Genomic DNA, 14290 nt, shown 5'->3' on the forward strand with positions numbered 1-14290 from the left:
ATTCCTTACAGAATCTAGGATGGCTTTCTTTTTCTTCAGCATTCAATCAGCAAGCTTTTTAAGTACCTCAATGTGACAGGCTATGTGCTGGGTTCATAAGTACAAGGAACAAGACAATCTCTATGCTCAGGGAGCTTCAACTTTATAAATAGTGAAACACTAAATTGTTTAATATGTACTTTACGACTTGGAAATTTGAGCAGATGAGGATGGCTTTGCCTCCATTGAAGTTAAAAGGCATTTTGCAGTATAAACATCAGTGTCATCATGACAGCAGGGCGTTATGCTGGCCAAGAGGAGATCAAGCTAGTCTAAGTACTGCTCATGCTCTACTTCTCGCCTGTGTGCTTCAGCTTCATATTCCACAGGCTGCACTGGTCAGTTCAGATTTACGTGTGTGTAGATTCATCACTTGCTTTTTCTTCAGATTCTTCACTCATTTATCCCACTGTCTCTGCTCTTCTCCATCTTGTAGTATACTATATATGAACAAATGCCTTCATATTCACCCCACTCACTCACTTCCTCCTGGTTCTGCTCCACCTTCCTGTTGCACCTCTTCACCAAGCTACCACATGTGACCCAGGCTTCCAGGCGATCCAAGCAGATCCTGTGGGCTTATTAATTAATGAGAAAGATCTTTCCATTTTACTTACTATTACAACATTACACATAAGGTTGTCTTTTGTAGCCTCTGGCAGCTAGATTAAGTTTTGATTTTATTTGACTAAGGTTTAAGTAGTATCAGGATGGGGAGATACCGGAGTTCTGACAAGCTCTATCTTTGTTGGTATTCAGTAATTCAAATGTTACCTGCACTATCTGTAATTTTGGTTCATAGATAAGAAATTAATTTTGACAAATGTTTGATATATTCTTTTCTATAACATTCCTTACTTTGAATAGTAAGTTTATCAACAAACTCATAGATCCAGTTGCTGCTTTCAGACCACCTGTCCAATGTGGAGAAGGAAAACTGTTTTGTAACATTTTTAATATTTTTGTATTCACTCTCATCTGTGGTCTTTTGCAACCATATAGACAACCAATAAATTCAAAACTATAAGATTCTTTTAACCATAATGATTTACCTTCAGAACCTATAATTGGGATTCTTAGTTTGGGGTCTGTGAACTTGTTTTTTTCCTTTGTATTTTGTTTTATACATATAGAAACATTATTTTGAGGAAAAGTATGGGCTGTATCATCATGAGCATGCAAAAGATACTCTTGACACAGTAAAGCTTACGAACCCCTCTAAGTTCTGAAAGGTCTTTCTGAATCATCAGAGAAAATGATACTCACTGTAGTTTTAAAGTTAAATAGATGTTTCTTTATTTTTATTATTTGAAAATTGATAAACCAAGTATAACACATTACTCTTTGTGTAATCCTTCTCATTATACTAACAGTGCCACACAAATTACCTTTTTGAAATCTAATTCAGTAAGAGTATGGCATGGAGTAGGTGATGAGAAACAGTACCAACTGATATTGGAAATGTAATGTCAAGTTGGGGAGTGGGAAGGAAAATATAAAAAGGGATCGGTTGATACAATAGAGGAAAGTGAGGTCAGATTCAACTAAAGATATTCAAACATTGATTAAGTCCCTCTCTGCAGCACACTTTTGTAGACACTGGGAAGACAAATTAAATTAGATATGATCTTTGCTCATAAAGAGCTAGTAAGAAATAAGACAATCACAAACTGTTTTTGTTACGTATAATAAAGGACAAATGGGTTCTTTTGTTATAAGAAAACTTTCTAAGAAAATAGATTGGTATTCCTTAAATGGAATGTATTTGGATGTCATTTAAAGAATTATTAACTAGTTGCAAGGAGGGAATATGACTTCACCAATAACTAGTGGAAAGGATGGTTGGTAAAGGGCCTGATGTCTTGGGAAAACTGTTCAGAGATGGAGACCTGTAATTCCTTCCTTGTTTGTTCCCTAAGTAGCCACTTAGGATGTCTAAAGAGCCAAGGTTAATAACATGTAAGACAAAGAGTTGGGAATAAGGGGAGTATAGCAAATAAAGGTTAAAGAGACTCGGAGCAGCAACGGAATCACAAAAGTCAGGACCAGAAGGACAGAAGAAAGGTAAAGTAGTTACCTGGACTGGGATCTGGAGACTTGAATTCTAGGGCTAGTTTGGCCAGTACTGCCTAGGTGACCCTGAGTACATCATGTAGCCTGTCTGGACTTTGGGTTCATCATCTAAGAAATGAGGAGGTCATAGTAGCTGATCATTAAGATCCTTTCCAATTCTATATCAATTTAACAAGCATTATTAAATTCCTATGTGCCAAGCACTGTTAGGCCCTGGGTATACAAAGATAAAAACAAAACTCTGCCATCAAGGAGAATATAGTCTACTATGGGGACACGACATATACATAGAGAAGTCACCTGGAGCAATCAGTAAAGGCTTCTTGTAGGAGGTGGCACTTGACCTGATCCTTGAAAGCAACTGGAGATGGGGATGGGGTGAGGATGCAGATCATCCAGCCACGTGGGATAGAGATGGGTGGTAAGGTGTGGTGTCCAGGGGATGGCAAGTAGCGTCATTTGGCTAGAATGTAAAGTTGGTGAGGGAAAATAATATGCAACCAAATGGGAAAAAGGAGTCAGATGACAAAGAGCTCTAAATACCCAAAAAGGGAATTTTCATTTTTTTCCTGTTTACAATAAGGAGTCACTGACATTTTTTTTTTTAAAAGGGAAGTAACATAATCAGAACTTCTTTAACAGTAGAAATTTAGCATCTATGTGGAGATGGATTAGAGTGGAGAGAAACTAGATGCCCGCTAGGAGTTATTGCAACAGTCTAGGTTAGAGGTGCTGAATTTAAAAGATAATATAGAGGCAAATTACAGGGAATTTACAGGCAGCTGATTGTACAGGGTAGGGGACAGTGAGGAAGAGGGAAAAGTTGAGAATGATACCGGAGTTGGGAACCTGGATGATTAGAAGAATGCCTGTGCTCTTGACAGAAGGAGGGAATTTGAGAATTAAATTTAAAGGGAAGGGTAGTTCTGTTTTGGAGATGATGAATTTGAGTTGCCTATGGAACATCCATGTAGAGATATCTGACAGACATAATTCAGGACTGAAACTGAGAAGAAAGGTAAGGTTTGGCAGCATACTGATTTGGGAGTCATCTTTACAGGGATGATAGTTGAACCCATGGGAACCAGTGAGGTAACCAAGAGAGAAAATGTAGAGAAAGAAGAGTCCACGATAAAGCCCTGGGTTATAGTCATATATAGAGTTGTGACATGAATGAGGATGCCATAGGGGAGACAGAAGAATCAGCTTTGACAGGAAAGCCAGTTATGGAGCACTGTGGGAGGAAAAAGACAGGCGAGAGTATCTAAGGCTAGACATCAGCAACTACAGTGCCAAGTTCTGCAGAGAGAACGAGTAGGATGTCAAGGGAGAAAAGGCCACTAACTTGAGCAGTAAGGAGATCAGTGGTTAACTTTAAAAGAGCATTTTCATTCAGGGAGCAGAATCAGAATCCACACTTCAAAGGATTCAGAAGTAAATGTGAGATGAAGTCAAAGCACTGAGTGTAGAATATTTTTCTGCGATTTTGGATGTGAAGGGAGAAATATGGCTTGAGGGAATAATGAAGTATTTTTATTTATTAAATTAATTATTTAATTTTAAATTCTATAATATAATAAATTCTATATTATATATAAATATAGTAAATTTATAATATGATAAAAATTTAAAATTAAAGTATTATAAAATAATAAAAAATAATAAAAGGTATAGTAAAGTAGTAAAGGATTTTTTGGTTTGTTTTTAAGATGAGAGATCTCTTCATATGTTTGTAAGTATTAGAGAAGAAACTAATAAATAAGGAGAGATTGGAGATTAGGGAGAAAGGACAAAATGTAAGTAAATGACAAGCCCTTGGAAGGGGATAGAGATCAAAGACAAAATACTGTAAAGTGATGGGTATTGGCAACAAGAATGGCCACCCACTTCTTAGTTTAAGATTGAAACAGAGGAGGAAAGACTGGGTGGGGATGGTGTTAAGTTTTGAAGTGTTGAATTAGGGAAATGAAGGAGCTGCAGTCAGACTGCCTCAATTTTTTTCAATAAAACATGAGACAAGGTCCATTACTGAGAGGAAGTTGGGGGGGAGGTGGTATAGGTATCTTATGGAGAAGAACTAAGACTGTGGTCATGCAGTAGAGTCCATTTGGGAACAGTAAAAATATTGAGGTGCAACAGTCAAGACTCAGTTGAGAATTACACCACCTAAATTAATTCTGGATCTAGTTAACAAAGTTGTGTGACTTTCTCTAGTGACATTTAGTCATTTAAAGTAGTAGTGGATTATGAGATTAGAGAGTCAAGGGCAGAGAAACTAAAATTTAAACTAGTTAATTACATAGAGATAGGATCAAGATTTTGAAGGAAGGAAAGTGAGCCCAGAGCATCATTGTAGTGATCTGGGAAAGCCAAAAGGGGTAGTGTGACTGCAGGTTGCAGTGAAAATTCAGATTCAGTCTTAGAAAGGCACAGGGAAAGATGGAAGATGAGACTTCATTGTCTTCTAGAAAAATTTAACGGTTATGAATTGTGGAGATGGAACCCTTTGTTGTTGGTCAAGGGGTATAACCCTGTCTTCAGGTGGCTGAGGTGAACTGAAAAGGTTCAGAGCATGGGGGATGAAAAAGTCCAATTAGGGGAAACAAAGTCTCAAAGGATATATTACAGCACACTGGCGTATCATGGATTTTCTCAGGTACACCATAAAATTTTGAGTATTAGTTGAGCTTTTTTTTTTAATTTAAAAAATCCCCAAAGAGTTTAAGTGGAAGTATAGTATATCTAGTGAATAAATGTGTCTAGGGAACCTTTGCCAGCGTGTCATGTTCTGCAGGGAAAAATGTCAGAAGCACATAAACATTTTTCTTTTTTGTTTAGTTTTTCTAGCCTTGTAGAAAAAATAACTTGAGTTTGTTCTAATTTCCTATTTTAGATTTCAAGGAAGAATGTAATGTATTAATGGATGAAATTCCCCTATTTGCAAATCAGTAGAAATAGCAAGTTGACAGCCTGTGAATACCTATTAAAGAATTAAGAGGAAAGGAGAATATTTGCACAAATTCAAAAATTTGTTAAATACTACTCTTCCTTTTTTTCAGTAACATGACATTTTTAAATTATAGAAAAAAGGCTTAAGGAAAACATGATTAACATTTTATCAGAAAGTATTTTTATTATATTTTATATTGTGCATCTTATTTAAATTCCATAATAGTTCCATAAATATTGTGGATTACAGATGAGTGCTTAGGTGAATAATTTATTCTTTTCCCCCCACATCAAGATTGAAAAAGCCAAGCCCTTCAAATGTGGAACATTTGGTGCAGCATCTCTACAGCAGAGATATCTAGCTACTGGGGATTTTGATGGAAACCTGAATATATGGTAAGATTATTTGAGATGTGTTTAGACAGATGAGATAAAAAATTCTTTGGTATTCCTATCCTTATGCCTCAGGAAAAGTATTTTTTTTTTAATTTTCTTGTTCAGTCTTAATTTGGTTTTAAGATAGATGTTATTCAGATTTTGTTTTTAGTGTTCATATTCAAGTGCAGGTTGAGAATGTTGGTGCATTTTTCTTTAGCTGATGCAGATATTGTTAACTATGAAAATTTAAGAAAATGCTGCTATATTCTTACTATAAGGATATTTATGTGAAGATCCAAACTTATAAAATTGAAAAATTATTTTGTATTTATTTAATGACAAAAGTATCATTTTCTTCACAAAAGGATTCATTGACTATGTTTCTTTGATGAAAGTTCCCACTAGTGAATTTAAAAGCTGATTTTCTAAATCAAATATTTATACACATTTTCAGGAACATAACTATTGTATAAATTAAGGTAATTTATACCATATAAGGAAACCATAAGTATGCCAAAATCTTGTCATCTGTATATTTTGTCAGAGTTATCTTTTCATCCTACTGGATCAGGAGTCTAAGGACCTAGAGTTTGATCAGGGCTTTGAAAAACACTTTGTGTTTATTTGTGACTAGGGGCAAATGGTTTCACTTCTCTGGATTTAATTTTCTTACGTGTAAAATAAGAGGATTGGACCAGGGGTTCCTTAAAATCTATCATTCCTAGCTCTGAGTCCTATAACCTTTTAATTTTTAGAAGCATCACTCATGTTAATGACTTGAAATATAAGAGTATATGGACAAGAAATGCCCTCTACAGATTTATCTTGGCGTTCTAACCCATACCACTTTAAAGAAAATTGTCCTAAAATGATTTTTTAGTAGCTTAGTCTTTCTTATATCCTTCAGGAAATTGGGGCTATTCAGAACTCTTCTTTGTATTAACTGTTCTGTGGACAAATAGCATCCACCAACATGCATAGGACCTAAGGTGAAATATTAAAGCAGAGAAACATTAGGAAAGGCTCCCCCAGAAAAAAACCAAGGGTATGAAAGCAATAAGAGAATAGATTGAGACATAGGAGTTTGTATAAACCAAGGCATATTGGCAACTCATGTATAACTTATGCATAGTCACATCTAAGTTTGAGTAGCAGGATTTAGACACTTCCTGATTCCAAGGCTGAACCTCCACTCAGTACATATAAACCTTGTCTTACTAAACAAATAGACAAGGTTTACAATTCATGAATAGTCTTTTTTTTCTTAAAAAGAGGTATATAATACTAATTATTAAAGGAAGGAAAGAATAGGAAAGACTTCCAACAGGAGAAATGAAAGGAGTGAGAAAGGAATTGGAGAAGAGATTGGAAAAAGTCTGTTAAAACTACCTATGCTAGGACAGCCTTACCTCTCAAACTTCCTGTCTGGGATCCACATTTCCGCATATGTCTTGCATATGTCTCTCTCTTTGCCAACCATTATTAAAGCAGTTTGGAACATTTGGTCTACATAACATTGTATCACTGCTAATATTTTAAATAATTTACAATATTTAAGCACAGTTTAGAAAAGAGATGAAATTATTTCAGTGGATGAAGCATTATCTGGAATTCACACTGAAAACAAAAGCTTATAACCTCTATTAAGGGAGATTTTTCATTAGTATAAAATTAAACTGTTTTCTCCACATATTTAGATATTAGTAAAAAGTCTTAACCAAAATACTAGTACCCAGTTTGGTTGTAATCTAAACTAATTTGAATATACTTTTTATTAAAGTTAGTACAAGATTTGGGGATGAGCAGTGAGGTATTAAGTGGAAAGACAAGACAATAGTGTGAAATGCAGAACATTTGAAAGCTAATATATTTCATAGAAAACTTTCATAACAGAACCTTTATTTTAAATGCAAATTTGAACGTTGTATTTATTTTATTACCAAATTTTAGTGGAAGACTAAGTTTGCTTGTTTATAACTGTTTTCTGTTGTATAGGAATTTGGAAGTGCCACTGATGCCAGTGTACTCTGTAAAAGGCCATAAGGAAATCATAAATACTATAGATGGTGTCGGTGGCTTAGGAATTGGAGAAGGAGCACCAGAAATTGTAACTGGAAGCCGAGATGGTGAGTCAGAAGACTGTATCTTTTCCAGGGAAAATCCATTCGTCTTTGTGGACATTGAAGTAGAAAAGTCTTTTTGAACCCCTAGTTATAACTGTTTTCATTCCCTCATTCAAGTCTACATTATCTATAGAGTCTTGTGATAGTAATTTTTCCCATTCTTACAGCACTCTTGTCATTTACAGCCTTCTTTGATACTTCATCTTGTGAGGTGGGCAGGACAGGTGATATTATCCATATTTAACAAATGAGGAATCTGGGAGTGAGAGGAGTGATTTCTCTGTGATTTACCTCTGATTCCACAGCTGGTGTGTGGCAGAACTGAGACTCGAACCCAGAGATTCTTAGACCTTGTCTAGGCCTCTCTTCATTATGCCATGCTTCTGCTAGAGGACAAGTTAGAGTTTAAAACCAAGTCATTTTATGTTAGTTTTTAAATAAAACTAAGTGATATTAGATAAAATTAGTGTCTTAATGTAATGGCATGACACTTATTGTTAGCTTTGTACTGGACCAAATTCCTGAAATCTGTTTTTCTGGGAACCTTGTAGACTTTTAGAATCTAGCAACTACAGTATAGTGTGAATGGCAACTTCTCTTTTTCTCCTTTTTAAAAAACAGGTTGAGTGCAAGTAAAAATTGCCAAATTGACAGCCATTAAAAAGGCAAAAGATTCTATTATAGCCACTAACAAAATGAGACTGTATCCCAGGTATCTTGAGTGCCAGTGCCTCTGCTCTTTCCCAGGCCAGATTTCTTTGAGACTTTACAGAGAGAGGGAAGGGACGTAAGGACACGTAAGCTTGCTTGGGGGAGAAGGAGAAAGGGGTTCCTTGAAGGAAAACATGTCTGGTGATGTCAGGTTACTGGAGAGATAAAGAAAAGAAGATAAAATTTTCTCAGTAGTGATTCAGAAGCAGTTTTTTTATGACTCATGTTTTATAGTCACAAGAAATACATATGTACATAAATTTTCAAAAATTATTATGATTTATTTTAAATGTATTTTTTGTATATTTCTATACTGGTTGTCTTCCCTGGTAGAAACTCCTTGATGGCAGTGACTTTCATTTTTGCTTTTGTATCCCCAGTGCCTAGCATAGTGCCTGGCACGTAGTAGGCAGTTAGTGAATGTTAATTGATTGATTTTCTAAACTTCTCCCTCCCACTGGCTGCCCTGTATATATTAAGGGCAGCCCTGTATCAGTACACACATTCCCATCTTTCTGGTGTGATGTAGGAATAGAAGGTGAATCCAGTTAATAAACTTAAATAATTATATGTTCAAGTAAAAGGCAGAAATAGAAATTCAGTCATTTAGTAAGCATTTATTCAATTTTTATTGTATGCTACATGCTACATTAGATTTTCTGCTGTCAACGATTTTATCATCCAGAAATTGGTGAGAGAAGAAGGATTACCTTTAATTTTATTTGCTCTTCTCCTCCATTACTAAGAAGATGAAAGTTGGTTTGGAAAGAAATGATATTTTTGAGTCCTACTTAAGGTACAGCTTATAATAGGCCCTTATTAAATATTTATTAGTTGACTGGTTAAATTGCTTATTGTACCTTTACAAGTCAGATAACATGAGTGAAAAGGGGGAGGTAATAGAATGAAAACAGCATTGAGCATTTTGTAATAGGTTAGCATCAGACTAGAACAAAGAAAGCCATCTATGATCTGAGGTAGGTAACAACTATGCTTTGTGAATGAAACCTAGATTATGGATTATTTTAGAATGGCTTTTTAAAATTCATTACTCTGAAAAACCAGTCAGGTGATATTGATGTTATTTCTGTGATTTATAAACGCAGTATTACTTAGGATTATAGGATGACAGATTTAAGGCTGGAAAGGATCTTGGAGGTCATCTAATCTAATCCCTTTATTTTTCACATATGAGTAAATTGAGGTACAGAGAGAATATGTGATTTACTCGAAGTCCTACAAGTTACTTCCTGTGGATGTCCTCTGACTCTGTTTCCAATGCCCTTTCCATGATACTATTTCCCTGTTATTACAGGTGAGAAAACATGTGAATTTTCTCTGGCAGCATGGTACCGAAAACACTAACATAGACACTTTAGCCTCTCAGTATCTGGTTTTAGGAGTATGATGCAAGAACGCTAAAAGAAAACTAATTGATAACCATTAATTTTACCAATTCCTTTTTATTCCTGGTAGGAACTGTAAAGGTATGGGACCCCAGGCAAAAAGATACTCCTGTTGCTAATATGGAACCTGTACAAGGAGAAAGCAAGAGAGACTGTTGGACTGTTACATTTGGTAAATTATTAATCATTATTTGCATTTTTAGATATCAGATTATGAAACACAAGAGAGCCCTCAAAGACATTTTAAGAGTTATATACATGTAGCACCCTTTCAGGATTATCTGATTGATACAGAATTTTTTAAAAACAGAATATTTTCTGGATCTGGGGACCAGCAACTTTTTTCTTATTTAGCACAGAATGCCATCAGCAGGCTACAGAAGTACCTCTGAGTGACACTAGACACCCAAGCAAATAGGTTTGTCAAAGAAAATAGAAACAAGTAGAAGGGTAAAGGAAAAGAGAGGGAGATGTGAAGAGTAAGGAGTAGCAAAGGGCCACCAGTTTATTGCTTCCAATAAGATTCAGTTCACTTGTGGCAGTTTGCTCTCCCCATTTGATATATGCTTAAAACTAGAAGTACTAATATTGTAAACTTGTGTTCTTGTAACTGTTTAAACTTAGGCTATTAATAACTGTAATGTATCATTGTCAAAATCAGCAGCGTATCGATAAGAATTCTAACAGTCTTTGTTGCTGTTACTTGATAAAGTGATGAGAATCTTTGGAATGTTCTCTTCCATCTGTTAGTATAGATATCAGAAGTGGAGAACTGTCATAGTGTTGGTGTAGGGAGCTCCTGATAAGGACTCCTTCTGCCATAGTTGATTAGCACTTTCTCCCAGCTCCTTTTCACAGACAGGTGCATGGGTCACTGAGAAGTTAGGTGACTTGTCCACAGTCATAACCACCATGTTTCAGAGGCAGTACTAGAGCCAGTCTGGGGATCCCAAATCTATCTCCCCCTCCCCTGGACTGGGGTGCCTCTCAGCATAGAGCCATGGCAGTTATAAAAATATCATATTCTTACATGGTACATTATTATAAATGGTGATCATTAAAATGCTAGCATCCTTTGCAATGCATACACTCTATCACGATGAATGACATTATTGTATTACTAATCATTATGATGGTGACAGTAAGAAATATTCCCACTGGCTCTTTGTTGTCTGCTGTTCTTAGGTTGGATTTTATTACTGGTGGACCATTTGAAACCTGTGCTCCTTGTACCAGCTGTCCACCAAGACTAGAGGAGAGTCTTTCTAGGACAGATTTCTTTTCTTTTCCATTATTTTCTTTAAATCTCTTATTTTGTTCTCAATTACATGTGAAAACTTTTTAACAATTTAAAAAAACATTTTGAATTCCAGATCCTCTCTCATCTCCTTGAGAAGGCAAGAAATTTGACAGACTATACGTGTGAAATCTTGCAAAACATATTTCCATATTAGCCATGTTGCAAAAAAACACAGACCAAAAAAAAAAACACCCAAGAAAAATCAAGTAAAAAATGCTTCAATCTCTATTTATACTTCAGTTCTTTCTCTAGAGGGGAATAACATTTTTTATCATTACTCCTTTGAGAACTGCATTAGATCCTTGTATTGAGCAGAATAGCTGCATCATTCACAGTTGGTCATCATACAATATTGTTGTTAATGTCTACAATGTTGTCTGTCTTCTACTCCATTCACTTTGCATCAGTTCATATAAATCTTTCCAGGTTTTTCTGAAACCATCCTGCCTGTCATTTCATGTAACGCAGTAGTATTCCATCACAGCCATATACCAGAACTTGTTTAGACATTCCCCAGATGATGTGCATCTCGTAAATGTCCAAATCTTTGTCAACACAGAAAGAGCTGCTATAAATATTTTTGTACGTAAACGGCCTTTACTTTTTCCTTTGATCTCTTTGGGATACAGATGTAGTAGATGTATTACACAGTTTTATAGCCTTCTGGGCATAGTTCAAAAGTGCTCCAGGTCAGTTCACAACTCCACCAACAATGCATTAGTGTGCCACTTTTTCCACATCCCTCTCAACATGTCATTTTCCAGTCTAATAGATGTGAGGTGCCATGTCAGAGTTGTTTTAATTTACATTTATCCAGTCAGTAGTGATATAGAGCATTCTTCATGTAACTGTAGTTAGCTTTGATTTCTTCTTCTGAAAAGAGCCTGTTCATATCCTTAACCTTTTGGTTGGGGAATGACTTGTGTTCTTAAACATGACTCAGTTCTCTATATGTATAATAAATGAAACTATGTTAAAGAACTTGTAAAAAATTTCCCTCAATTTTCTGCTTTCCTTCTAATCTTGGCTCCATTGGTTTTATTTGTGCAAAACCTTTTTAATTTAATGTAATCAAAATTATCCATTTTACCTTCTGTAATCCTCTCTATTTCCTGTTTGGTACTAAATTCTTTCTCCATAGATCTGACTGGTGAAATTTTCCGTGCTTTCCTAATTTGCTTATGCTATTATGCATAAATCATGTACCCATTTTGACCTTATTCTGTTATACAGTGTGAAATGTTGGTACATACCTAGTTTCTGCCAAATTGCTTCCCAGTTTTCCCAGCAATTTTTGTCAGATAATAAATTCCTATCCCAAAAGCTTGTATCTTTGGGTATCAAATATGAGATTACTATGGTCATTTAGTTACTGTGTGTGGTATACCTAATCTATTCCACTGAACCACCATTTCTTTCTTTTTTTAATTTTTTTGGAGGGAGGAAGGCAAGGCAGTTGGGGTTAAGGGACTTGCCCAAGGTCACACAGCTAGTAAGTGTCAAGTGTCTGAGATCGTATTTGAACTCAGGTCCTCCTGACTCCAGGGCTGGTACTCTATTCACTGCACCACCTCGCTGCCCCCACCCCTCTATTTCTTAACCAGTACCTGTTTATTTTTATGATTACCATTGTGTAATACAGTTTGACATCTGGTACTGCTAGGGCACCTGACCCTGTTGATAGGAGGCACTGTCCCAAGGTCCAGGTTTTATGTGCTGCTATTTTCAGAACTGGTTCTGGGGGCAGGGGTGTCTTTAAGTTTTTAGTGCTTTCTATGTGTTGTGATCCAAGGAGAGGTATGGTTGGTCACTGCTCTCCTGCCTTGTGCTCTGGTCTTTACTCAGGAAGGGTCCTTGTTCTCCTGCAGCCACAGCAGCCCAATGCTTCCCTTGGCACAAGAACTGTGACCAGGTACCCTCTTGTCCTGCATCCACAAGCACTAGTCCTGCTTTCTGAAACCAGGGCCCCTAATCCTTTGTGAGCAACGACAAGGACTCTTGTCCTGGAACAAGACCAGGCCCCTGCTCCCCTGTGGCTACAAGTAACATTGCTCCTTTTGGCCCTGGAACTGTGACTTGGGCTCTTGCTCTTTTGTGGTTGCATGCGCTAGTGCTCCTTTCTGCCTTGGAACTGAGACCAGGGCCTGGACCTTTACTCCCCTAAAGTCAATCCTCTTTGCCCTTGAGATGTGACCCAGAATGGCAGCTGGGCAATGCAACAGACTCCCAAACCCAGCACCAGTAAAGGGTCCCCTGTAATCTCTTTCTGACCAGTTGTCCAACCCCATTACCCAGCTGCTGAATCTGGTGCTGACTGTTGCAGCCACCTCCAAGGCCTGCTGCTGGCTTTGCCATGGAATGGACTGTTCTGTCCCAGACTCCAACCTCCGCCCCATTGTGACAGACCCTTTCCTACCAATCTCCTAAGTTGTCTTGGGCTGCAAACATGTTTCACCTCAACCTTATGTTGGCTCTGCTCCTCCAAAATTAGATTTGTGGTGTTATTTTAAAGTTGTTTGAATTGGAATTTGGAAGAGTTCAGGTGAGTTCCTGCCTCTCCTCTGTCATCTTGGCTCTGCCTCCAGCTTGATTTTCTATTTCTGTATTCTTCATCTACAACATAATACTGTGTAGACAGAAAGTTTTCTTTAAGTGGATGTTCAATGAAGGAATGAACTGTTTAGTTGCTGTTTTTTTTTTAAACTGGACATTATTTAATAGGAATAAAAAAATTTTTTTCAAGATGTGAGCTTTTAACTGTATTTCTACTTTATTGTAACCCCAGCACTTAGCATAGCCTGGCACATACAAGTGCTCAGTAAATGTTTTTTAATTCATTCAGTTACATGTAGTATTTGTATTATGGGGGGAATTTTTTAGAACTTGAAGAAAATAAAAGCACTTATATGGCATCTTGAGATTTGTAAAGCTTTTTACAAATATTCTTTTTTTATCCTTACAACAACTTAGTGATGTAAATACTGTGGGTATTGTTTTCCTCATTCACAGAAGAGGAAGCTGAGGCTCAGTAAAGCTCTTTGTTCTCTCTGTATTTACATAGTTCAAAACCTTTCCAGTCTTCTTATACCTTACTTCCTACCACATTCTCTTGTACTCTTCATTCCAGTGACACTGGCCTCCTGACTGTTCCACAGACAAAACATTTCATGTCTTGGCTCCAGGCATTCTCTATGGCTGTCTGCCATGCTTGAAATCCCTCATCCATTCCAGTTACTGGCACTTTTAAGTCCCAACTAAAATCCCATTTTATACAGGACCTTTCTAAAGTCTCTTAATTATAATGCCTTTGC

At 36.6% G+C, this 14290-nt stretch overlaps 1 protein-coding gene across 1 annotated transcript in view; it reads left to right on the plus strand.

The window, feature by feature from the left end:
• The window catches only part of DNAAF10 (dynein axonemal assembly factor 10), a 36655-nt gene that overhangs the window by 8230 nt on the left and 14135 nt on the right, over positions 1-14290 (plus strand). The window contains exons 2-4 of the mRNA XM_072635373.1: positions 5357-5457; positions 7435-7565; positions 9750-9851. Of these exons, the coding sequence (XP_072491474.1) occupies positions 5357-5457; positions 7435-7565; positions 9750-9851 (334 nt within the window). The remainder of the gene's footprint in view (positions 1-5356; positions 5458-7434; positions 7566-9749; positions 9852-14290) is intronic.

This window comes from Notamacropus eugenii, chromosome 1 (genome assembly GCF_028372415.1).
Source record: "Notamacropus eugenii isolate mMacEug1 chromosome 1, mMacEug1.pri_v2, whole genome shotgun sequence".
In the NCBI taxonomy this organism is placed as follows: domain Eukaryota; kingdom Metazoa; phylum Chordata; class Mammalia; order Diprotodontia; family Macropodidae; genus Notamacropus; species Notamacropus eugenii.